Genomic DNA, 26,454 nt, shown 5'->3' with positions numbered 1-26,454 from the left:
GACGTAGAGGAATATTAAGTTTCTGAGTTTTGGGAAGGCCATAGAAATAGGGTAGAGAGGGGCAGACGACACGAAAACGTTGAACAAGGTCAAAGTTAGGAGGACAGAGGTCGGAGAGAGTCCTTAGTTTTTTGTCGAAAGTTCTCTCGTTTCCATCCCTCTTGATCGCATCAAGAGAACTTTCAACAAAAAACTAAGGTCTCTCTCCGACCTCTGTCCTCCTGACTTTGACCTCATTCAACGTTTTCGTGTCATCTGCCCTTCGCCATACTAACACTCTTCACACCAATCTAGTTCATACCTCTCCTCCCTCTATAGATTCTCTTGGTGTCTACTCTATTTCTTGCTCCTCTTGTCTTCTTCAGTACTTTGGAGAAACTGGTTGTTCTCTTTCTGACAGACTCAGGGAGCACAAAAGTAGTGTTAGGCTTGCCGACACTAACAATGCTCTTTTCTGTCATGTCAGAGATCACAGTTATCCTATTAACTGTTCTTCCGCTAAAACTGTCTACCCCACGTCTAACTTTCACTGTCGCCGTCTGGTTGAATCCTCCCTTGTATGAATCTTAGTCGTGGCTGTCTCTGTAGATGCCTTCCTCTCCCATTACATTGTCAAATGCTCCAAACTTCAGAACACCCGTGACTTAACGTGATGCTTTTTCCCCCTTCTCCCCTTCTCCCTCTTTCCTTTTCGTCTTTCCTCGTTCACCTTTGGGTTTTCTTTCCTCTGCCTTTGGTATTTGGTCCATTACTATTATTTTTCCCCCTCTATGTTCTTGTTCCTACCCTTTGTAGGCCCCTAGCTCACTTAGAGTGCTCCTCTTTCTTAGTCTTTGACTCCACTACTACTACTGCTACTACTACTGCCTTTACCAATACTTTTGTTCCTTTCCTATGACCTCTCTTGTCCCGTCCCTGTCCGCTGGCCTATGTACACTCCCTCCTTCTCTCCTTTTTGTTAGTGTGACTTTGTAAATGGTCCAAGTCGGACCGAAACGTCGTCGTAAGCTCCTCTCTCCTATGTGCTGGTTATTTGTTATTCTTTATGTATTTGCATGGACATTCACATATGTAATATAGGTACCGGATGTGAAGAGTATGGGTTAATTAGATCCCGGAACAGAGGCACCACCATTCCTTCTTCAAGAAAATGGAAAAAATGAGTGAACTGACCTTTTTTTTTATGCTGAAGCATTGACATCAAGTTCTGACAACAGATGCTCTAACAAGAGTTAGAGTTAGTAGCGCAAGATCTAACTCACACAAGGCTAGTGGCACTCTCTTTATCCAGCAGAAGACACTTTGGAATTCAAGTTTTAATTCTTCCGTCAAACGAGTTTCGACTGAGAGGCCGCAAGACATTTAGTGAACTCAGCTGAGTGCTATAAAGCAACCTAAACATTGTCATGGTTGTTATGAAGCAACATGTAGCAACATTGTCATGTTTTTCATTATCATGGTTCATTGGAACCAGCTAAAAGTTATGGGAATGGTTCTTTGTAGGACTATTTGCCCCTAGCCCAGTTCCTATCTCTTTGCTCACAGACTCAGCCATTGGTCCAGACTAGAAGGGGATGCACCTCTAATCCAGCCTCTGAGTGCCTTGCGCTCTTCTGGGGCACCATGCTGGTTGGAGTACCACAGAGCTCAGAGACTCAACGCTAAGGACAACACCATGCAAATGGATTATTGTACACCTATTTTAGCCAGTTATAATGGCGTGCTTAATTTCATGTACACCAAGTCAATGAACTCCAACGTGTGTTACTGTGTATGAGCTCTCAGTTCGTAAAAAAAAGTGTGGGGGTATCCAGACACGGCCAGTATGTAAACAAGGCCGCCCTATCTCGACCTTCATAATGGTGGCTATTCTAATTCGAGCATATCTTGGAGATATAGACACACGAATGGAAGCTTCAGTTAACCCGACCCTGTGTCCATGATCGTAAGCTCCACGTGTGTGATGTGGCTGACTCCTGCTTATAAACTGGGTAGGTGAATGATGAGAGTAATCGAGCGAGGGGCAATTATGTTGACTTGAAAAAAAATAAAAGATGTTTGGGAAATATTTTTAGTTCGTCGGTCTAATTAATAAAAAAGTGAAATCATACACTCAACTGACAATTAAGTGGGTGAACTTAGTGATATTTATTTGAGTGCACTAGAAAAGTTTCTTCAGAAGTCACTTCAAAACTTGCACTGTGAAGCAACACTTACTTGTCAAGCATTGTAAGAGTTCTTGTGTCTAGTCTTTCTTGATATCCTTTATCAGACGAGCTTTCCATAAATTTGAGCTCCTCCCCAGTAAAGACGCAGTATTCAGGACGGACCCCAGTGATACTTGGGTATCCCATCGGGTAAAGGAGATACATTCCTAGAAGGAAACAATCCAGGAGTTTAGAAATACGTAGCAACAGTATTTTTAACCTCTCAGCTATGCAAATGTTCAAGTTTCATGTAGTTCAGAAGCTTCAAACATTAACATCAATTCACAAATAATCCGCATCTATCTAAAGAGGAAACCTATCACGACATTGCGATCCACCTCTAGCTGTTATGACTTGAGAACGGCTCGGGAAGGACCATTGTCAGGTCATAGTCGCTGCAGGTAATGACCATTCGTGAACTGTTCCAGCAAAGGTAGTACGACATTTTTTTTTTTTATTCCTTACCGTCAATTTTGAGTGGCCACATTAAGGTGACCTCTGTTGCGTAAATAGAGAACTTGTTGCCGTTGAAGATCTTGAACTTGTGTTTGATCTCGTTTCCCAGTTCTTCTTCAGACGTAGCCTCTGATGGAGTCTTGAAGTAGACCGAGTTGTTGTACTCGACTACACCAGGTACTGAAGCTTCTCTGGTGGGTGTATACACTTATTATCATTATTTGTTAATCATTGTAATTATTATTATTATTTTTTAATTATTATTATTATTTTTTAATTATTATTATTATTTTTTAATTATTATTGTTATTTTTTAATTATTATTATTATTATTATTATTATTATTATTATTATTATTATTATTATTATTATTATTATTATTAATCAGTCATTATTATTATTATTATTATTATTATTATTATTATTATTATTATTATTATTGTAATTATTATTATAATAAAAATATTATTATTAGTAGTAGTAGTACTTGTTACAGTAGTAGTAGTAATAAGTATTAGTAGTACTAGCAGTAGTAGTAGCTTTTTTAACTCCTACGGGTTTAGTGCTTCCCTATGAAAATACTACCACTTCTACTAACATCAGCAGTGACGATGACGACGGAAATTATTTATAATGATGATAATGATTATGAAGATAATAATAATAATGCCGCTCTTTCCTAAACCCAGCTAAGTAGTTCCATACTTCGTTAAATCCAACGATGGCGTCACTGTGATCGGGATTTGGAAGGTGGTGTGAGCCGCAGCTGGGTTGGTCACTCCCGAGGTGGTGGTCACGTTGGCTGTCATGTTGAAGACTGCCTCGTGAGTCCTCAAGGAGCTGAAGAAGTTAGCCGAAGGTATCAGCCATAATCTGAACTCCACCTGAAAGACGAGTTTCTCATTAAGTGGTTTAAGACATAACTGTTCTTGGGTTACAATGTTTGTTTATATATATATATATATATATATATATATATATATAAATATATATATATATATATATATATATATATATATAGAAGTACCACCTCTATAGCTGGAATGGGGACCCTCATCCTCAGAGAAGACAATAAACGTACCTCAGAGAAAACTCAAGGTTCTCCCCGGAGCTGTTTGAATATTTTCTTCTCCTACCACCCCCTATATGTTTCTAATTCTATGTGAACATTTATTAATAAACAAAATACATTTACAGAAAAAAACATAAACATGAATACAATGGCACAATGTATCAAAGATGATGAATTTCCTCCAGCTCCTCCGAGGCTGGACGTGAGCCAAGTATGCAGCAAGCATTTCCCCTCTGGATGGCGACATATATATATATATATATATATATATATGTATATATGCATGCAAAACAACCGCGGGGGAGTAGAATGATAGCTCTACGCCTTTCGTTTTGCAATCAAGACATCATCAGGAGCTTGCAAAATTGCAGGAAAGAGGGGGGTTTCCACGCGAATACGTTCCAGAGGACCGCTTCACTGGAGTGAGAGAGGGAGAGAAGAGAAGGAACCGAAGTGCCCACAGGCACAATAGCCAGAAGGATGAATATTATAGCATTAGAAAAATCCCACAAGCATTGATATTGTAAACATGACTAACGAAATCGTAATGACACGATTTCGTGAGCCATGTTGACGGCTTTTAGGGGACTTGAGCTAGAGTTCGTCACGGCCACGCTAGCTGGAGATTCGTCTGTAAAAACTTGCATTTGTGGTCACAGTGGTGCCTATGTTAACCTTCCTATGGTGTAGAAATATACCTAGTTGGACGAATCTTATTGTGGCTAGCTGGTCCAGTGGCTAACGCTACGGTCTGGAGTTTTGAGACTATCTGACCGCGGGTTCTATTTCCACCCGTGGTATGGATTGATATTGTAACCTAAACGTAATTAACGTAACAATAATAATAAATTCAGTCATATTCCGCTATAACAAGAATAACTTTAAATACGTATATAAATATTATTTGCGACATAGGAGTCACTGGCAATTATATTGTACCCTCCACAGGACAACGTGTCCTTTAAATGACGAGAGAAAACCCTAACATATAGAGGGGAGACTTCTAAAAGTTATGTAAAGGAAATGGGGCTCATGAACATAAACTCTTTTAAAGGGAGGGGAGACATTTGCAATAACAAGATGACCACCGATATTCATCCCACCTAATTCTGAGGCAAACTCAGGTTCATCCTTCAGAAACTGCAGGAAAAAAGGCCCAAATTGCCCGATGTGGCACCACATTTAAGATAGTCTGTTGCATACGTACAAGAGCCCAATTTTAAACAGTATACTATTGCCTCAACTAAAAAAGCATCTAATATGAACAGCCCGTCACTGATATTGTATAATGACTACCTACCATGCTTAATAACTGCCGATTCCACAATATTTGTTTCAAGCCAAGAGGAACAACGGAAGATGACTCTTGGTTCCTGGCAGTTTGCTGGGTTATTACAGGCTTTAATATGGTTGAAAATCGCGTTTGACTCCTTTGCTATACGTATCGAATAACGGTGTTGGGACATTCTCACCTCCAATGACTTTCCAGTTTGTCCCAGATAGGATAGGCTGCAGCCATTGCAACCATCTTTGTAGATACCACCGACACGTTGTTGGGATGCATTCTTCATCAGGATGCTTCTAACAGTCCGTGAATTTTTAAATACTACTTGAATATTTAATCTTCTAAGAGCATTTGGCAGGATAGATAAATTCTCGTTATATGGGAGGACCAGCACATTCTTACTCTGAGGTGTTACCTTAGGTTCTGTTCTACAATAAGTTTTCTTAGCTGCCAGCAAGGCAGATTCCACAAACACCTTAGGATACCGCAGTTTCATGCCAATGTCAAATATTTTCTTAATTTCTTCATCTAGGAACTCCGGACTGCACACTCTATAGGCTCTCAAAAACATAGTCAGAAATACACTCCTTTTGACTTTAGTCTCATGGTTGGAACAGTAGTGAATGTATAAGCACACATTCGTGGCCTTCCTATATATTGTAAACTTAAACTTTCTATCAACCCAGTGTATCAACACATCTAAGAATGGAAGTTTACAGCCCATCTCTTTCTCCACGGTGAATTTAAGAGACAGGAGTAAAGCGTTAATTCTTGGTAAAATCGTTTCCAGGGCCATATCATTTGACCAAAGACACAAGATGTCGTCCACATATCTGAATCATTTAGCTCTACATGGCAGGATATCGTTCAACAGTCTAGCCTCGATAAATTCCATATAAAGATTGCTCAAAAATGGGGATAATGGATTACCCATCGCCATTCTTTGTTTTTGAGCATAGTATTTCCCCTCAAACTAAAATTTGCAATCAACTACACAAATCCTAATCAATTCAGTAATGGTATTTTTATCAAAAGGCAAAGAGAACTCATTTAATTCTTCTTCCAAATAAGATAGCAAGTCGGGAACAAGGACTCTTGTGAACAAGGTAGTGACATCGAAACTAACAAGCGTAAAATCATTAGACATGTTGATATTTTGCAATTCGTCGATGAGATCAACATTTTTTTTAAATGGGCTTCAGAAATGTTGCCAAGCAATGGAGTTAATATTTTTACCAACTATTTTGATAAGGCATATGATGCCGATCGTACTGAACTAATTATAGACTTGGCTGGAAAACCTGGGTTTTCCAGCCAGCTTTTCCAACTGTTTAATTAACTCCTCATTACCTTTCAGTAAAGTTCTAAGTTGTTTATTAAATTTATTATTAACCTTGTCCAAAGGGTTCTTATTGAGGGGTACGTAAGTATCCCTGTCTTCTAATAACGTGTTTGTGGAAAATTGCATTTATCTGGATGTAATTCATAAGGTACATACCAGTAAATGGTAACACAGATAATTATTATTTATCAAAGTTACTTAGACAAGTAGGAATTTGGGACACATAGGTCACAAAAATGTCCCCCTTCGATACCTACAACTGTCATGTCCACAAGTTGCTCTAGACCTATAATTATAAATGAAATGTACATACACACCAGGAATTCTGGTAAATATAAAAATTGGTGGACTGTATATTAAAATTAATGATACTTATACACATTTATATAACAGAAGGAGAATATATCTTAATATCACTCGCCAATTTGACTGGAGATTAATTTGTATCATACTCAAAAACCTCATTCTAACTAAATTTATGAAAATAATGCTGGCCAGAATTATAACACAAATTTAGATAGCTTATCTGAGGTTCCTGGAGCTGTCTTGTCCAGTCGTCTGATATCTCAAGTTACGCAGGAATGCACATCCAACAATTTCGGCTCCTATTTGAGAGGTGTCAGCCCAATTTAACCTCTAGTGCACGAAAATTCTTCCGATTATTCACTAACGTTTGTGTTAACTAGTTCAAACATGGCAAGTCTCCTCTGCGCAGGCGCAGAAATTCCCATTTTTTATAACATAATTTTTATTAAATACAACATAGGCCATCTATTTACCTATAAATTACCGAATTTCCAGAAAATATACAGTATTTTTCACACTGCGGCCGGGCGGAGTTTGTTGCTAAACAACTCAAATTGCTCATTTGGCAATGGTGGAGGGCCTATGTATATATAGGATCTGGCATCCACACGGTGACATATTACACAAGATTTAATCACCCTTTTTACACTTTGCCGTCCTTGTGGAATCCACAAGGTATCTTGTACCCCACCATGCATTACATTTTTATGGGCATTTAGAACAATTAAATTTGTTAGATGATGAGTTTTGGGCAGTAAGATAGGGTGTTTAGCATAATCACCCAATTCAGCATTTTGTAACCTACCTCTGCACCTAATTACATTGTTCTCTAAATACAGCCCCAATTTCTCTATTATGGAACCTTTCACAATTTTTCTTTCCATCATCAATTTAATCTCATTTCCATAGATTTCTTCCTGTACCCTCTTTATCCAGTATTCAAGAGGATGTGAAAACTTATATGAGATACTCATCTTGTTTAGAAATTTAAACATCAACAAGAATACCTATTTATATCAATGGCTAAGGAAGGACAAACTATTGGAGCGGTGGTCACAGTAATTTCAACAGGAGCAATATATATCTTTTGTACAGGCCAATTAGCTTTTTTTTTCCAACCAGCTCGGTCCTTTAAACCATGATACAGCATTTACAAATTTAGCATAAGGTAAACCTCGAGACAAGAAATCAGCTGGATTCTCCTCACCAGGTATATGATTAAATGTTAACACATGCTGACCCAAACTATTATACTTCTCTTGCATCTGATTAATTTCAGCGACTCTGTTTTGTACGTACACAATTTTACTGTTTCCATTACAAATCCATTGTAAGGATACCTCATTATCAGACCAAATTACAGTGTCGCTAATATTTATCTCATGCAACTTATTTCTTATATAATTTGCTAATTTGACACCTACATAAATGGCTGTTAATTCTAACTGAGGCAAGGTACGTGATTTAATTGGAGACACTTTAGCCTTATACATAACAAGAGAGATAACACTATTACATTGAAGGTAAGCAACTGCTCCAAATGCCAATTTTGAATTATTATTATTATTATAATCAAGGGGGAAGCGCTAAACCCGGAGGATTATACAGCGCCTGGGGGGGAATGTGGAAGCCATTCAGGCTTAATTCGGGGAACTGGAGCACAGATCCAATTCCCTAAATCAAGAGCCCCTCACCAACATCAAGGAACCTTCCTTGAGGGGACCAATTTTGAAGCATCACAAAAAATGTGGAGTACATTTTTCCCATTTGGATCGGCCGCCTGGCGTGGGAACTCCAACATTGGAATTTTTTCGTAATCACCAATTAATTCATCCCACCTGTTAATGAATTCCTCAGGTAGAATTTCATCCCAGGCACATTAAGTTTCCATAATTCCTGTATTAATAATTTCCCTCTTATAGTAAGGGGTCACACTAAACCTAGTGGATCAAAACATTTGGAAACTTCAGCAAGCAAGACTCTCTTAGTTAATTTATTGGGCATACTGTAATTATTAGGTTTTAACATTAACAAATCTCTATGAGTATCTCAAGTTAATCCCAATACATTACTACATTTTGGCACTTCATCTCCAGGGTAATCTTTACTTATTTTGTCCTTTAATTTGGACGAATTACTATTCCATTCCCTCATAGGCATATTTGCACTTTGCATTATTTTATTAGCCTCTCCGTAAGTCATTAACAGTTCCTCTTCAGTTGACGTCACACCCAGGAAATTGTCCACATAAAATTGTTTGCTCATTACTTTACTCAATGGACTTTCCACACGTTTAAGGTGTGCATTTATCGTCGCTTGAAGTAGGAACGGACTGGATGTAGCACCAAATAATACGCTCCTAAAGCTAAAGGTTTTCAGAGGGCTATGTGGGTCAATAGGATTCTCAGGCCATAAGAAGCAGGTACAATCCCGGTCAGCCTCTTGTAAACCCACTCTTAGGAAAGCTTTGCTTATGTCAGCGGTAAAGGCATAATTCTTCACCCTGAAATTTAATAAGATATCTCCTAATTTTTCCGTCAACGACGGACCTGTCATCAAACAGTCATTTAAACTAGGTACATTTTTGTTACTCCTGGCACTACAATTAAACACAATCCTCAAAGGAGTGGTCTTAGAATCCTTCTTCACTCCGTGATGTGGCAAATAGTGACCATAAATTTTGGCTTGCTCAGGAGGTACCTCTTCTATAAATTTATTAATTAACTGCTCAGCAGTTATATCATTATAGGCAGTTAACAATTCTGGTGTCTTACTCAGTTCGCGGAGCTGAGCCTTTAATTGTCCATATGCCATTCTATAATTAGTGGGCAATTCTGGATGGTTCAGTCTCCACGGAAGTTGCACCCAGTATTGTCCAGATTCAAATTTCACATCTCTCAGGTATTGTTCCTGAGTAAAAGAATTGTCTGGACTTTCTTCATTTACATTTATTCCAATGCTGTCTAATTCCCACAATTTATGCACTGGCTCAACACCATCCTCTATGGAAGAATTATACTGGGGCACGATTTCATGAGTAAGACACACAGTTATGGTATTTGTAGTTTTCTCTAGTCATGAATTATTATTACGAGGAATCCTACCATACATTACATGGCCTCCTGCAGTCTTCAAAAGGGTGACACCACATTTCTTTACCATACCCTTTGCAAAGGAGGCATAATAGTCATTACCTATCAAAATATTTATTGGGCCTACAGAATCATCACTTACCCCAGAAGGTGCTAAATTTACATTATGTGAAAGTCTTTCTGTAGCTTTACTAAGCCCTACTGTAGATATTTTCTCTGGAAGTCTATCTACAATTACTGCATTAACACGTTTTTTCTCATTGCCCAACCTGACAGTTACATAAACAGTGTCATACAATTGAGACCTTTTATCCGAGAGAAAACCAGATAATTTTAAAGTTGTGGGATCTCCCATCTGTACTTTCATACCATCAAGACATTTACATTTTATGAAAGTACGCTGGGATCCCTGGTCCAATAATGCAGTTACATTTTTTGATTTATGCCTTTTATCATAATTTTTTACCTGTAACACAGGTAAGGCTACTTCAACAAAACCATCATTATTAACATTAGCAGCAATTTTTACATTAGCTACTGTTGTGTCAGGATTGTCAACATTATCATTATTATCAACATTATCATATAGACCTTTACACATGACTATATGGTGTCTTTCTTTGTGACATTGATAACAGTTGTTTAATTTGGCATGACAATCCTTTACATTGTGATTACCTAAACACCTGATACATCTGTCAAGTTCCTCCAATCTTTCAACTTTATCATTCCATGAATTGTATGCATTGCAGTTCTTAGAAAAAGGAGTACCCTTGCAGAAGAGGCAATCTCTCTTTTCTTTGACTCATTTCTTATTAACTGGGCTACCCTTAGTAGGGTAAGGGTACGTATTCTTCATAACTTGTGGAGAATCATTATTTCTGATTCCTGCTACTTGATATGCACCTATGCAACTCTTTTTAAGAAATTAATTTTGATTATTAACATTGGGATAATTTTTCCCTTTGTGAAACTCGACAGATTCCTCAGAGTTATTATGTGTTGCATCTTTAAAATGAGTTGGTTGGCTGGTCTGCAACTGCACAATTAATTCTTGTAGACCTAGTCTTATTTCCTCCAGACCAAAATAACCCTTGTGATATCTGTTTGAGACCCATTCAAGAGTTTTATAGTTTAATTTATTCAGTACCATGGCACTCAATAACCAGTCTGATTCCTTCAGATTATATTTATTACTTAAAGTTTTGAGAGTGCTCTCCAGTTTAACTCTAAACTGCTGTAAATCTTTGTAAGTGTGATCTGGAGATTTTAAATTAACAATGATATTCACTAGATCCAACCTACTTTGTTCTATATTACCATAAGTGACTTTCAACAAGTCAACTGCTTCTTTGTAAGAATCATCTATATTGGGAAAGGCTTGTATGAGTATGTGAGCATCTCCTCTAATCTGTCCTTTGAGGTAAAATAATTTAGTTACACAGGCTAGGTCACTCCTGTCATGCACAGCTGCTTTAAAAATTGACCAAAACTCCTCCCAATTTTCTTCAGGATTAAACACAGGTAAACATAATTCTGGGAGTTTTGGCAAAGACATCTCATTTGTTGGAGTAGACTGATTAACTGCCTGGTTTACACATTTTAATTTATTCAAAGCCTGACTTTCACAAGAAAGAATCTTTTCTTCTAATTCATAATACTGATTAATCATGAGATCTACTTCAGTCTCATCTACACAGTTTACTAATAAATCTCCTTCATATTTGTTGTAATATAATTTGTGTGAATCATATCTATTCCCCAAAGCATCTAAATACAATTTTAAATCATCACTATCCACAGTTTCTTGATTCATTAATTCCAAGCACTTATTATATGCCTTGGTTACATGACCTTTTCTAGCATGTAGTGATGCTTTCTTTGCTCTATATTCCATATGTTTGTGTTCTATATTAATTTCCTCATTTTCAGCCATGATGCAATGTATTAAATTCAACTTAATTAATAACACTGATTATGTACTAAATTATGCACTTTATAAAGGTAAATAGTACAACTTACCTTTGAATAAATCCTTGCTACACTTGAGCTTTGCAATTACATGTAAGAAAATTATAATATAAATTTTAAATATACATTAATAGAAACCTTTAGCCAGACTTGGCTTATCAGAATTAACATCATACAAATTAATATAAAATATAAATCCTTGCCAGAATTTGGCATAGCAAAATTAATATTATATACATTAATATAATCTTTAGCCACACTTGGTTTATCCAAATTAATATTGTAATAATTATAATCCACCACACATTAAGTAAATTTGTGAACTTAACATTCACCTCCTTCTGTCATTTCACATATAATTATTAAGTAATTACCTAATTAATGACTTCACTAATTACATCCGGTTCAAGAAGGACCAACGGGCAAATTAAATGTGGAAAATTGCATTTATCTGGATGTAATTCATAAGGTACATACCAGTAAATGGTAACACAGATAATTATTATTTATCAAAGTTACTTAGACAAGTAGGAATTTGGGACACCTAGGTCACAAAAATGTCCCCCTTCGATACCTACAACTGTCATGTCCACAAGTTGCTCTAGACCTATAATTACAAATGAAATGCACATACACACCAGGAATTCTGGTAAATATAAAAATTGGTGGACTGTATATTAAAATTAATGATACTTATACACATTTATATAAGAGAAGGAGAATATATCTTAATATCACTCGCCAATTTGACTGGAGATTAATTTGTATCATACTCAAAAACCTCATTCTAACCAAATTTATGAAAATAATGCTGGCCAGAATTATAACACAAATTTAGATAGCTTATCTGAGGTTCTTGGAGCTGTCTTGTCCAGCTGTCTGATATCTCAAGTTATGCAGGAATGCACATCCAACAATTTCGGCTCCTATTTGAGAGGTGTCAGCCCAATTTAACCTCTAGAGCACGAAAATTCTTCCGATTATTCACTAACGTTTGTGTTGACTAGTTCAAACATGGCGAGTCTCCCTCGCCATGTTTTTATAACATAATTTTTATTAAATACAACATAGACCATCTATTTACTTATAAATTACCGTATTTCCAGAAAATATACAGTATTTTCCAAAGTGTTGATCTTTCCGTTATAATCTACCTTGTCCATAATAACCATCACATTTGCTTTGTCCGCTTTTGAAAGATGAAGTCGAGGATCTTTCTTCATTTCATGGTATGACTTAATAAATCTTTGAGGATAATTCGGTTCCACAGGTCTGAGCAAAGCTCCATATACCAAGCCTTTGCAGATGTTTTTCCAAATTGCAAAAGGATTTGGCAAGGTCAACGTAATTAGTGTCCCCGCTAGTAGGAGCGAAACTTAACCCATATCCTGTGCTATCTGCTGGTCACGAGTATGTTCAACATTTGACAGGTTGATAACAAACTCCGGGTCATTGGAGGTGAGAATGTCCCAGCACCGTTATTCGATATGTATAGCACAGAAGTCGAACGCGATTTTCAACCATATTAGAGCTTGTAATAACCCTGCAAATTGGCTGGAAGCAATAGTCATCTTTCCTTGTTTCTCCTGGCTTGAAAGGAATATTGTAGAATCGGCAATTATTAAGCATGATAGGCAGTCATTATACAATATCAGTTCAATTAAATTAGGTTGGGCATATGTTTTGTTAGTGGGATGGATTGTAAAGAACCTGCCTAGTATGGGCCAACAGGCCTGCTGCGGTGATCCTTCTTTCTTATGTTTATAATTAGATGCGTTTCTAATTGAGGCAATAATACACTTATACTGAGGAATTAGGATCTTTTTTCCTGCAGTTTCTGAAGGTTGAACCTGAGTTTGCCTCATAATTATGTGAGATGAATATCGGTGGCCATCTTGTTATTGCAGATGTCTCCCCTCCCTTTAAAAGAGTTTATGTTCATGAGCCCCATTTCCTTTACATAACTTTTAGAAGTCTTCCCTCTATATGTTAGGGTTTTCTCTCGTCATTTAAAGGACACGTTGTCCAGTGACTCCTATGTCGCTGACAATATTTATATACGTATTTAAAGTTATTGTTGTCATAGAGGAATAGGACTGAATTTATTATTATTGCTACGTTAATTTCGTTTAGGTTACAATATTAATGCTTGTGGGATTTTTCTAATGCTATAATATTCATCCTTCTGGCTGTTGTGCCTGTGGGCACTTCCGGTTCCTTCTCCTCTCTCCCTCTCTCATTCCAATGAACGCGGTCCTCTGGGAACGAATTCGCCTAGAAACCCTCCTCTTTTCTGCAATTTTTCAAGCTCCTGATGATGTGTTGATTGCAACACGAAAGGCCTAGAGCTATCATTCTAACCCCAACTGTGGTTCTTTTGCATATTATATCGCTTGGTTTGCGATATTTGCTTATGTATGTATATATATATATATATATATGTCGTGCCGAATAGGCAGAACTTGCGATCTTGCCTTAAATAGCAACGTTCACCTTGCCATATAGGACAAGTAAAAATTTGTGTATGCAATAATTTCGCCAAAATCATTCTGAACCTAAAGAAAAAAATATATTTCACTGTGTTTGTTTAGTATTAAATTACTGTAAACAAATCTAAAACATATTTAGTTGGGTTAGGCTAAAATAAATTGCTCTTGTTATGATAAGGTTAGGTAAGTTTTCTAAGATACTTTTGGTGCAAAATTTAATTTTTTTTACATAAACATTAATGAAAAAAATATATCTTTAAACGTATAAGAGAAAATTTCAGAAAGGACTTAATTTTAAATGAGTTCTTGCTAATTGACCAGTTTTACATATTCGGCTCGATATATATATATATATATATATATATATATATATATATATATATATATATATATATATATATATATATACATATATATATATATATATATATATATATATATATATATATATATATATATATATATATATATATATATATATGTATATATATATATATATATATATATATATAAATATATATATATATATATATATATATATATATATATATATATATATATATATATATATATATATATATATATATATGGGTAAAATGGGTAAAAGTTGGGATTTTGGCTTAAATAGCAACGCTCTTCCTGCCTAATAAGGCAAGCAAAAATTTGACGCAATGGTCGGAGAAGTGGCAGATGCAGCTTAATATTGACAAATGCAAAGTTCTAAATGTTGGACAGTTAAATAACCATGCCACATATAAACTAAATAATGTAGATCTTAATACTACTGCTTGCGAAAAGAATTTAGGAGTTCTGGTTAGCAGTAATCTAAAACCAAAACAACAGTGCGTTAGTGTTCGCAATAAAGCTAACAGAATTCTTGGCTTCATATCTAGAAGCATAAATAATAGAAGTCCTCAGGTTGTTCTTCAACTCTATATATCCTTGGTTAGGCCTCATTTAGACTATGCTGCTCAGTTCTGGTCACCGTATTACAGAATGGATATAAATGCTCTGGAAAACGTACAAAGGAGGATGACAAAGATGATCCCATGTATCAGAAATCTTCCCTATGAGGATAGACTGAAGGCCCTGAATCTGCACTCTCTCGAAAGGCGTAGAATTAGGGGGGATATGTTCGAGGTGTATAAATGGAAAACAGGAATAAATAAAGGGGATGTAAATAGTGTGCTGAAAATTTCGAGCCAAGACAGGACTCGCAGCAATGGTTTCAAGTTGGAAAAATTCAGATTCAGGAAGGATATAGGAAAGCACTGGTTTGGTAATAGAGTTGTGGATGAGTGGAACAAACTCCCGAGTACAGTTATTGAGGCTAAAACGTTGTGTAGTTTTAAAAATAGGTTAGATAAATACATGAGTGGGTGTGGGTGGGTGTGAGTTGGACCTGAATAGCTTGTGCTGCTGGGTCTGGTACAGTGATCCATCCTTGAGTGGGGATGACCAGACTGGGTGGGTCATTGGGATAATCCGGGGGTTGGGTCATTGGTCTAATCCCGGGGGGGGGGGACATGGACCTGCTCCGCATGGGTCAGTAGGCCTGTTGCAGTGTTCCTTCTTTCTTATGTTCTTATGTTCTAATTTCGCAAACATCATTCTGAACCTAACGAAAAAATATGACTCATTGTGTTTGTTTATTGTTAAATTATTGAATACTTATCTAAGGTATAAGTTGTTTGGTTAGGCTAAATTAAATTGCGCTTGTTATAATAAGGTTAGGTAGGTTTTCTGAGATTCTTTTGGTACAAAATTATTAATTTTTACATTAATATATATGAAAAAATTATATCTTTAAACGTACAAGAGAAATTTTTTACAAATGGCTTAATTTAAATGAGTTCTTGCTAACTGACCAATTTTACCTATTCGGCACGACATATTGTTTATTTATTAACACACTGGCCGTTTCCCACCAAGGTAGGGTGGCCCGAAAAAGAAAAAGTTTCACCATCATTCACTCCATCACTGTCTTGCCAGAGGTGCACTTTCACTACATTTATAGAAGTGCAACATTAACACCCCTCTTTCAGAATGCAGGCACTGTAATTCCCATCTCCAGGACTCAAGTTCTCTGAGTCCATTCATAAATATTACCTTACACTCCAACAGCACGTCAAATTCTAAAAACCATTTGTCTCAATTCGCTCCTATCTAACATGCTCATGCATGCTTGCAGGAAGTCCCAGCCCCTCGCACACAAAACCTCCTTTACCCCCTCCCTTCAATCTTTCCTAGGCCGACCTCTAACCTGCCTCTCCTCTACTAGAGATTTATACACTCTCGAAGTCATTCTGTTTTGTTCTATCCTCTCTATATATCTGAACCACCTCAACAACCCCTCCTCAGCACTCTAGATAATAGTTTTGGTAACCCTGCACGTGCTCCTAACTTCGGAACTACGAATTGTCTTCATTATATTCACACCACACTTTGCCTCCAGCCTTCTCCTTGTTGCAACACTCACCACCCATGCTTCCCACCCATATAAGAGCGTTACTGTAACTATACTCCTCAATGCACCACTCACCTTTTTTCCTTCGTCAGTTCTATGATTCACCTCATCTTTCATAGACCCATCTACTGACACATCCACTCCTAAATATCTGAATACATTCACCTCCTCCATACTCTCTCCCTGCAGTCTGATATCCAATCTTTCATTATCTATTTTGTTTTTGTTATCCTCATCACCTTACTCTTTCCTATGTTCACTTTTAATTTTCTTCTTTTACGTTCATTACCAAACTCATCCACTCTGCAACTTATCTTCAGAATCTCCCAAAAGCACAGTATCTAACAGTGCCTAACCCTTGGGCACGACCTACTTCCACATTGGACAAATGTGACACCACCTACGACTGCTGCACCTCTCCTGCCATACGGTTTATAAGCTACTTCTCCGCTCATATGCCGTATTCTATTCAAGATTGATGGACTGACCACATCGACTCAAGGCTGAGGGACTGATTACCTCATTCTCCTCCTGTGATCAGTGGTCAGTCGTCACGTGAGGTCACAGACCCTGAGCTGCTTTGGGGATTAGCGTGGACGGTTACAAAGCATGGCTTGCTTCTGCAGTGTTTTAAAAATTCAGGTTGGAGAGTTGAAGGAGGAGGTCTTGCTTCTCCAGGAGGAGATTAGGAGGCTGAAGGTCCACCTTAATGGGTCTGGGAGAGAATGTGAGGTGGCTGGAGTTGTGGGGAATAAGGCTTCTAGCAGTGAGGTGCAGTCTGTCTCTCGCTGTGAGGAGGCTGTAGGTGGGGAGGTAGCAACGGCTACCAGCAGTGAGGTGCAGTCCAGCACCTGTACAAGTTGCGAGTGGTAACCAGTAATGGGAGGAGAATCAGAATAAGGAAAGTTAAGAGTGAAGATCTGTAGGTAGGAAATCGCTTCTCTGCTCTTCAGGATGAATGTACTTCAGTGGCCAGTGAAGGTAAGGGTACTACTGCCCCTGCTAACAGAGGTAAGCGCATTCTTGTGGTTGGTGACTCTCAGGTAAGGTATATTGACCGTGCTTTTTGTAATAGGAATAAGAAGATGAGAGATAGAGTGTGCTTCCCTGGAGTTGGTGTTGGGGACATAGTTAACAGGCTGGATAATATCATGTCAGGTAATGGGAACAAGCCCATTATCTGTCTCAGTGCTGGTGGAAATGATATTGGGAAGGGTAGGAGAGAAGAGCTGCTAGATAAGTACAGGTCAGCTATAGATTTCATTAAGTCTAAGGGAGGGGTCCCAGTCATATGTAGCATATTGCCTAGAAGGGGAGTAGGAAATGAATGGCTGTCTAGGGCAATTGGTGTAAATTGCTGGCTAGACAGATACTCCAAGGAACTTGCAATTCCATTCATTGACAACTGGAACAACTTTTATGGCAAACTTGATATGTATGCAAGGGATGGGGTACATCTCTCTGGGGCTGGGGTGGTAGCACTTGCAAACTCAATTGAGAAGGCCATTGGTGAAATGCCTATGATTTTAAACTGATAGAAGATAGAAGTATGGGTGTGTGTGGGAAACAAGCAGGTTGCAATACTAGGGTTGGAAACAGTAAATATACAAAAGGCATTCAGCATGAAGTTATAAATAAAGGCAATAGATCAGGTCAACAAACAAAGGGGGACAGCAGAGGGCAGCAAGGAACTAGCTCCCTTAAGGTTTACTATACTAATAGCAGGAGTGTAAGAAATAAGATAGATGAGCTAAGATTAATTGCAAGTGCAGGAAACATAGACATTATTGCTATAATAGAGACCTGGCTCAATCTGAAAGATAGAGAGATGCCCTCTGAATGTCACATACAAGGCTATAAATTATTCCACACTGACAGGGTCAACAGGAAGGGTGGTGGAGTAGCGATGTATGTCAGAGACAATTTAAATTGTTGTGTTAAACAAGATATAAAATTAGAAGCGTCGGCCACTGAATCTGTTTGGTTACAGCTTCTCGAGGGCCGAGAAAAACTAATTTTGGGTGTGATTTACAGGGCCCCAAATCTTGATAGGGAGTGCAGTAAACTTCTATGGGACGAAATTCGTAAGGCATCTACATACGAAAATGTTGTGCTAATGGGAGATTTCAACTATAGACAGATTGACTGGAGCAATTTGACAGGAAATTTAGAGTCAGGTGACTTTCTTGATACGATCCAGGATTGTTTTTTAAAACAGCTTGTGACAGAGCCAACTAGGGGAAATAACCTCCTTGACCTGGTTCTTGCCAGTAGGGAAACACTAATTAATAATCTTGAGGTTAATGATGAGCTTGGGGAAAGTGATCACAAATCACTCAGTTTTAATATATCATGGCAATCAAGTCTCCGTCCCTGACTTTCGCTTGGCTAATTTCATAGGACTGAAAAATTACTTAGGTGGGCTGAACTGGAATGACCTTACTAAGGGTCAGGTAGGTGGTGATGGTTGCCGATATGACGCTTTCCAGGGCATAGTTCTAGCTGCTCAGTCAAATTATGTTCAAAATAGGGAAATCAGATCGAACAAAAATGATCCTAAATGGATGAACAATAGATTAAAATATCTGATTGGTCAAAAGAGAGGCATACATAGGCAAATCAAAAGAGGAGAGGGGCAATTAAGAAATCGATATATTCAGTTAAAGAGAGAAATAAAAAAGGGAATAAGAAAAGCAAAAAGAGATTATGAGGTTAAAGTTGCAAGAGAATCGAAGACTAACCCAAAAGGATTCTTTCAGGTATACAGAAGTAAGATGGGACAAGATAGGCCCACTCAAAAGTTCCTCTGGTCAGCTCACTGACAGTGATAAGGAAATATGTAGAATTTTTAACACATACTTCCTCTCAGTTTTTACACAGGAGGATACCAGCGATATTCCAGAAATGATAAATTATGTAAAACAGGATGATAATAAACTGTGCACGATTAGGGTCACAAGTGACATGGTCCTTAGGCAAATAGATAAATTAAAGCCTAACAAATCCCCAGGCCCTGATGAACTGTATGCAAGGGTTGTAAAGGAATGTAAAGAGGAGCTTAGCAAACCTTTGGCTAATCTTTTCAACATATCACTACAAACTGGCATAGTGCCTGATAAGTGGAAAATAGCAAATGTGATACCTATTTTCAAAGCAGGTGACAGGTCCTTAGCTTCGAACTATAGACCATTAAGCCTAACCTCCATAGTGGGAAAATTTATGGAGTCAATAATTGCCGAGGCAGTTCGTAGTCACCTTGAAAAACATAAATTAATCAACGAATCTCAGCATGGTTTTACAAAGGGGCGTTCCTGCCTTACGAATTTATTAACTTTTTTCACTAAGGTATTTGAGGAGGTAGATCATGGTAATGAATATGATATTGTGTATATGGACTTCAGTAAGGCTTTTGACAGGGTCCCACATCAGAGACTATTGAGGAAAATTAAGGCACATGGAATAGGAGGAGAAATTTTTTCCTGGATAGAGGCATGGTTGACAAATAGGCAGCAGAGAGTTTGCATAAATGGGGAGAAATCAGAGTGGGGAAGCGTCACGAGCGATGTTCCACAGGGGTCAGTGTTGGGCCCCCTGCTGTTCACAATCTACATAAACGACATAGATGAGGGCATAAAGAGCGACATCAGCAAGTTTGCCGATGACACCAACATAGGCCGTCGAATTCATTCTGACGAGGACATTAGAGCACTCCAGGAAGATTTGAATAGACTGATGCAGTGGTCGGAGAAGTGGCAGATGCAGTTTAATATAGACAAATGCAAAGTTCTAAATGTTGGACAGGACAATAACCATGCCACATATAAACTAAATAATGTAGATCTTAATATTACGGATTGCGAAAAAGATTTAGGAGTTCTGGTTAGCAGTAATCTGAAACCAAGACAACAGTGCATAAGTGTTCGCAATAAAGCTAATAGAATCCTTGGCTTCATATCAAGAAGCATAAATAATAGGAGTCCTCAGGTTGTTCTTCAACTCTATACATCCTTGGTTAGGCCTCATTTAGATTATGCTGCACAGTTTTGGTCACCGTATTACAGAATGGATATAAATGCTCTGGAAAATGTACAAAGGAGGATGACAAAGTTGATCCCATGTATCAGAAGCCTTCCCTATGAGGATAGACTAAGGGCCCTGAATCTGCACTCTCTAGAAAGACGTAGAATTAGGGGGATATGATTGAGGTGTATAAATGGAAGACAGGAATAAATAAAGGGGATGTAAATAGTGTGCTGAAAATATCTAGCCTAGACAGGACTCGCAGCAATGGTTTTAAGTTGGAAAAATTCAGATTCAGGAAGGATATAGGAAAGTACTGGTTTGGTAATAGAGTTGTGGATGAGTGGAACAAACTCCCGAGTACAGTTATAGAGGCCAGAACGTTGTGCAGCTTTAAAAATAGGTTGGGTAAATACATGAGTGGATATGGGTGGGTGTGAGTTGGACCTGATAGCTTGTGCTACAAGGTCGGTTGCCGTGTTCCTCCCTTAAGTCAATGTGACCTGACCTGACTGGGTTTGGTGCATTGGCTTAAGCCGGTAGGAGACTTGGACCTGCCTCGCATGGGCCAGTAGGCCTGTTGCAGTGTTCCTTCATTCTTATGTTCTTATGTATGGACTGATGAAGCCACTGTGTGGCGAAACGTTTTCTCATTAAAGATACCCAAGAGTTGCACATGTGTCTAATTTAACAACGTGTCGGTTCTTTAAACCATTCGTCTACAATTCAAAGCGTATAAGATATGCTTGAGACTTAATAACACTCACGGTATGAGCGAGAGGTTTGTCAGTCAACAACTGCATTACGCAACATATATGTCTCGTTATTTACAATGATAGGAGGTGCCATTATGTTAATGGTATATGACAACAACTAGTTAAAGAAGAAGATATATGTGCAAAACCTGGCTATCGTTATTATAAAGACGTTTCGCCAGCAAGTGTTCTTTTTTAATTTAAAATAGAGATACACAGTGGAGACAGTGGAAGATGAGGCAGTCAGTCCCTTAGCACTGATCAAGCCAAAAGTCTGACCAACTTTTATTGAGGTCGAAGGACTGATTACCACATCTTCCACTGAAAGCTGGAATACCTCCATACGCTCAATGACCCATTGAGGGTTAAGAGCTTCTCCCTTCATAAAAAAACAGGAAAGTACTAGTTAGCACGGCTTATACTGGGTTACCATCACAGTGACCACTGGTCTGCCGCTCAGACTCAGTAGCCTCAGTATTACTGGTAGTTATTATAATTATGCTAATTCAGGTTATGTCTGCTTTCACTGTTATTTGTGTTTTCCCGTTTATTTTATTATTTTTTTTTATTATCACACTGGCCGATTCCCACCAAGGCAGGGCGGCCCGAAAAAGAAAAACTTTCACCATCATTCACTCCATCACTGTCTTGCCAGAAGGCTGCTTTACACTACAGTTTTTAAACTGCAACATTAACACCCCTCCTTCAGAGTGCAGGCACTGTACTTCCCATCTCCAGGACTCAAGTCCGGACTGCCGGTTTCCCTGAACCCCTTCATAAATGTTACTTTGCTCACACTCCAACAGCACGTCAAGTATTAAAAACCATTTGTCTCCATTCACTCCTATCAAACACGCTCACGCATTCCTGCTGGAAGTCCAAGCCCCTCGCACACAAAACCTCCTTTACCCCCTCCCTCCAACCTTTCCTAGGCCGACCCCTACCCCGCCTTACTTCCACTACAGACTGATACACTCTTGAAGTTATTCTGTTTCGCTCCATTCTCTCCACATGTCCGAACCACCTCATCAACCCTTCCTCAGCCCTCTGGACAACAGTTTTGGTAAACCCGCACCTCCTCCTAACTTCCAAACTACGAATTCTCTGCATTATATTCACACCACACATTGCTCTCAGACATGACATCTCCACTGCCTCCAGCCTTCTCCTCGCTGCAACATTCATCACCCATGCTTCACACCCATATAAGAGCGTTGGTAAAACTATACACTCATACATTCCCCTCTTTGCCTCCAAGGACAAAGTTCTTTGTCTCCACAGACTCATAAGTGCACCACTCACCCTTTTCCCCTCATCAATTCTATGATTCACCTCATCTTTCATAGACCCATCCGCTGACATGTCCACTCCCAAATATCTGAATACATTCACCTCCTCCATACTCTCTCCCTCCAATCTGATATCCAATCTTTCATCACCTAATCTTTTTGTTATCCTCATAACCTTACTCTTTCCTGTATTCACTTTCAATTTTCTTCTTTTGCACACCCTACCAAATTCATCCACCAATCTCTGCAACTTTTCTTCAGAATCTCCCAAGAGCACAGTGTCATCAGCAAAGAGCAACTGTGACAACTCCCACTTTATGTGTGATTCTTTATCTTTTAACTCCACGCCTCTTGCCAAGACCCTCGCATTTACTTCTCTTACAACCCCATCTATAAATATATTAAACAACCACGGTGACATCACACATCCTTGTCTAAGGCCTACTTTTACTGGGAAATAATTTCCCTCTTTCCTACATACTCTAACTTGAGCCTCACTATCCTCGTAAAAACTCTTCACTGCTTTCAGTAACCTACCTCCTACACCATACACCTGCAACATCTGCCACATTGCCCCCCTATCCACCCTGTCATACGCCTTTTCCAAATCCATAAATGCCACAAAGACCTCTTTAGCCTTATCTAAATACTGTTCACTTATATGTTTCACTGTAAACACCTGGTCCACACACCCCCTACCTTTCCTAAAGCCTCCTTGTTCATCTGCTATCCTATTCTCCGTTTTACTCTTAATTCTTTCAATAATAACTCTACCATACACTTTGCCAGGTATACTCAACAGACTTATCCCCCTATAATTTTTGCACTGTCTTTTATCCCCTTTGCCTTTATACAAAGGAACTATGCATGCTCTCTGCCAATCCCTAGGTACCTTACCCTCTTCCATACATTTATTAAATAATTGCACCAACCACTCCAAAACTATATCCCCACCTGCTTTTAACATTTCTATCTTTATCCCATCAATCCCGACTGCCTTACCCCCTTTCATTTTACCTACTGCCTCACGAACTTCCCCCACACTCACAACTGGCTCTTCCTCACTCCTACAAGATGTTGTTCCTCCTTGCCCTATACACGAAATCACAGCTTCCCTATCTTCATCAACATTTAACAATTCCTCAAAATATTCCCTCCATCTTCCCAATACCTCTAACTCTCCATTTAATAACTCTCCTCTCCTATTTTTAACTGACAAATCCATTTGTTCTCTAGGCTTTCTTAACTTGTTAATATCACTCCAAAACTTTTTCTTATTTTCAACAAAATTTGTTGATAACATCTCACCCACTCTCTCATTTGCTCTCTTTTTACATTGCTTCACCACTCTCTTAACCTCTCTCTTTTTCTCCATATACTCTTCCCTCCTTGCATCACTTCTACTTCGTAAAAACTTCTCATATGCTAACTTTTTCTCCCTTACATCAACATCCCTCTTCACATCATCATTCCACCAATCGCTCCTCTTCCCTCCCGCACCCACTTTCCTGCAACCACAAACTTCTGCTGAACACTCTAACACTACATTTTTAAACCTACCACATACCTCTTCGACCCCATTGTCTATGCTCTCATTAGCCCATCTATCCTCAAATAGCTGTTTATATCTTACCCTAACTGTCTCCTCTTTTAGTTTATAAACCTTCACCTCTCTCTTCTCTGATGCTTCTATTCTCCTTGCATCCCATCTACCTTTTACTCTCAGTGTAGCTACAACTATAAAGTGATCTGATATATCTGTGGCCCCTCTATAAACATGTACATCCTGAAGTCTACTCAACAGTCTTTTATCTACCAATACATAATCCAACAAACTACTGTCATTTCGCCCTACATCATATCTTGTATACTTATCTTCTTTTTCTTAAAATATGTATTACCTATAACTAAACCCCTTTCTATACAAAGTTCAATCAAAGGGCTCCCATTATCATTTACACCTGGCACCCCAAACTTACCTACCACACCCTCTCTAAAAGTTTCTCCTACTTTAGCATTCAGGTCCCCTACCACAATTACTCTCTCACTTGCTTCAAAGGCTCCTATACATTCACTTAACATCTCCCAAAATCTCTCTCTCTCCTCTGCATTCCTCTCTTCTCCAGGTGCATACACGCTTATTATGACCCACTTCTCGCATCCAACCTTTACTTTAATCCACATAATTCTTGCATTTACATATTCATATTCTCTTTTCTCCTTCCATAACTGATCATTCAACATTACTGCTACCCCTTCCTTTGCTCTAACTCTCTCAGATACTCCAGATTTAATCCCATTTATTTCCCCCCCACCGAAACTCCCCTACCCCCTTCAGCTTTGTTTCGCTTAGGGCCAGGACATCCAACTTCTTTTCATTCATAACATCAGCAATCATCTGTTTCTTGTTATCCGCACTACATCCACGCACATTTAAGCATCCCAGTTTTATAAAGTTTTTCTTCTTCTCTTTTTTAGTAAATGTCTACAGGAGAAGGGGTTACTAGCCCATTGCTCCCGGCATTTTAGTCGCCTCATACGACACACATGGCTTACGGAGGAAAGATTCTTTTCCACTTCCCCATGGACAATAGAAGAAATAAAGAAGAACAAGAGCTATTTAGAAAAAGGAGAAAAACCTAGATGTATGTATATATATATATATATATATATATATATATATATATATATATATATATATATATATATATATATATATATATATATATATATATATATATATATGCATGTGCGTGTCTGTGAAGTGTGACCAAAGTGTAAGTAGGAGTAGCAAGATATCCCTGTTATCTAGCGTGTTTATGAGACAGAAAAAGAAACCAGCAATCCTACCATCATCAAAACAGTTACAGGTTTCTGTTTCACAGTCATCTGGCAGGACGGTAGTACTTCCCTGGGTGGTTGCTGTCTACCAACCTACTACCTACTCCCGTTTAATATATATTGATTAGACTCAACAAATAATAATAATAATAATAATAATAATAATAATAATAATAATAATAATAATAATAATAATAATAATAATAATAATAAAAATAATAATAATAAATAATTATTATTATTATTACTATTATTATTATTACTATTATTATTATTATTTTTATTATTATTATTATTATTATTATTATTATTATTATTATTATTATTATTATTATTGCATATGAATTACTTATCTTGAATGAAACTACTATAACAAGTTGAAAAATATGCTGAGAGAATAATGGAACTTACTTTAGAGTTATTGGTGAAGATGGAGTCTATATTACAGTGTATGTTGGCCAGCACGATCTGACATACAATGTTACTCGTTGACTCAGACAGAAGTAGATCACCAAAACTGTCAATCTGAAATTGTATTATTTTAGTGTACAACACGACTTATATTTATCTGTTTGTTGCAGTGAATGTATCTTTGAAATTGGGCATGACTACGTTATATGGATTTTTTTTTTTTTTGCGCATTTGGGTGTGTTGTTGGTGTATTCATTCGGGAATGGTAGTAACCAGACTCTTGTTTATGAGATGAGGCGTTTACTAGTGTCGGCACTCGCGCGCGCACTTTTGATATACCTTCGACTAGTTTCGAGAGTCGTTTTACACACACACACACACCGGGATATCACCCGGATATCATATCCTGAAGAAAGATATAAGGAATAGAGGAGGGGGGGGGAGAGGAGTG

At 38.0% G+C, this 26,454-nt stretch overlaps 1 protein-coding gene across 1 annotated transcript in view; it reads right to left on the bottom strand.

Moving 5' to 3' along the window:
* The window catches only part of LOC128694485 (integrin alpha-8), a 157,860-nt gene that overhangs the window by 20,171 nt on the left and 111,235 nt on the right, over positions 1 to 26,454 (bottom strand). Inside the window, exons 17-20 of the mRNA XM_070081543.1 lie at positions 26,004 to 26,117; positions 3,369 to 3,547; positions 2,673 to 2,854; positions 2,218 to 2,374 (exon numbers count right to left, since the gene is read on the bottom strand). Of these exons, the coding sequence (XP_069937644.1) occupies positions 2,218 to 2,374; positions 2,673 to 2,854; positions 3,369 to 3,547; positions 26,004 to 26,117 (632 nt within the window). The remainder of the gene's footprint in view (positions 1 to 2,217; positions 2,375 to 2,672; positions 2,855 to 3,368; positions 3,548 to 26,003; positions 26,118 to 26,454) is intronic.

Source organism: Cherax quadricarinatus, chromosome 6, assembly GCF_038502225.1.
Source record: "Cherax quadricarinatus isolate ZL_2023a chromosome 6, ASM3850222v1, whole genome shotgun sequence".
NCBI classification, from domain to species: Eukaryota; Metazoa; Arthropoda; class Malacostraca; order Decapoda; family Parastacidae; genus Cherax; species Cherax quadricarinatus.
The sequence above is the reverse complement of the archived record's forward strand: the minus strand, read 5'-3'. Positions and strand labels throughout refer to the sequence as shown.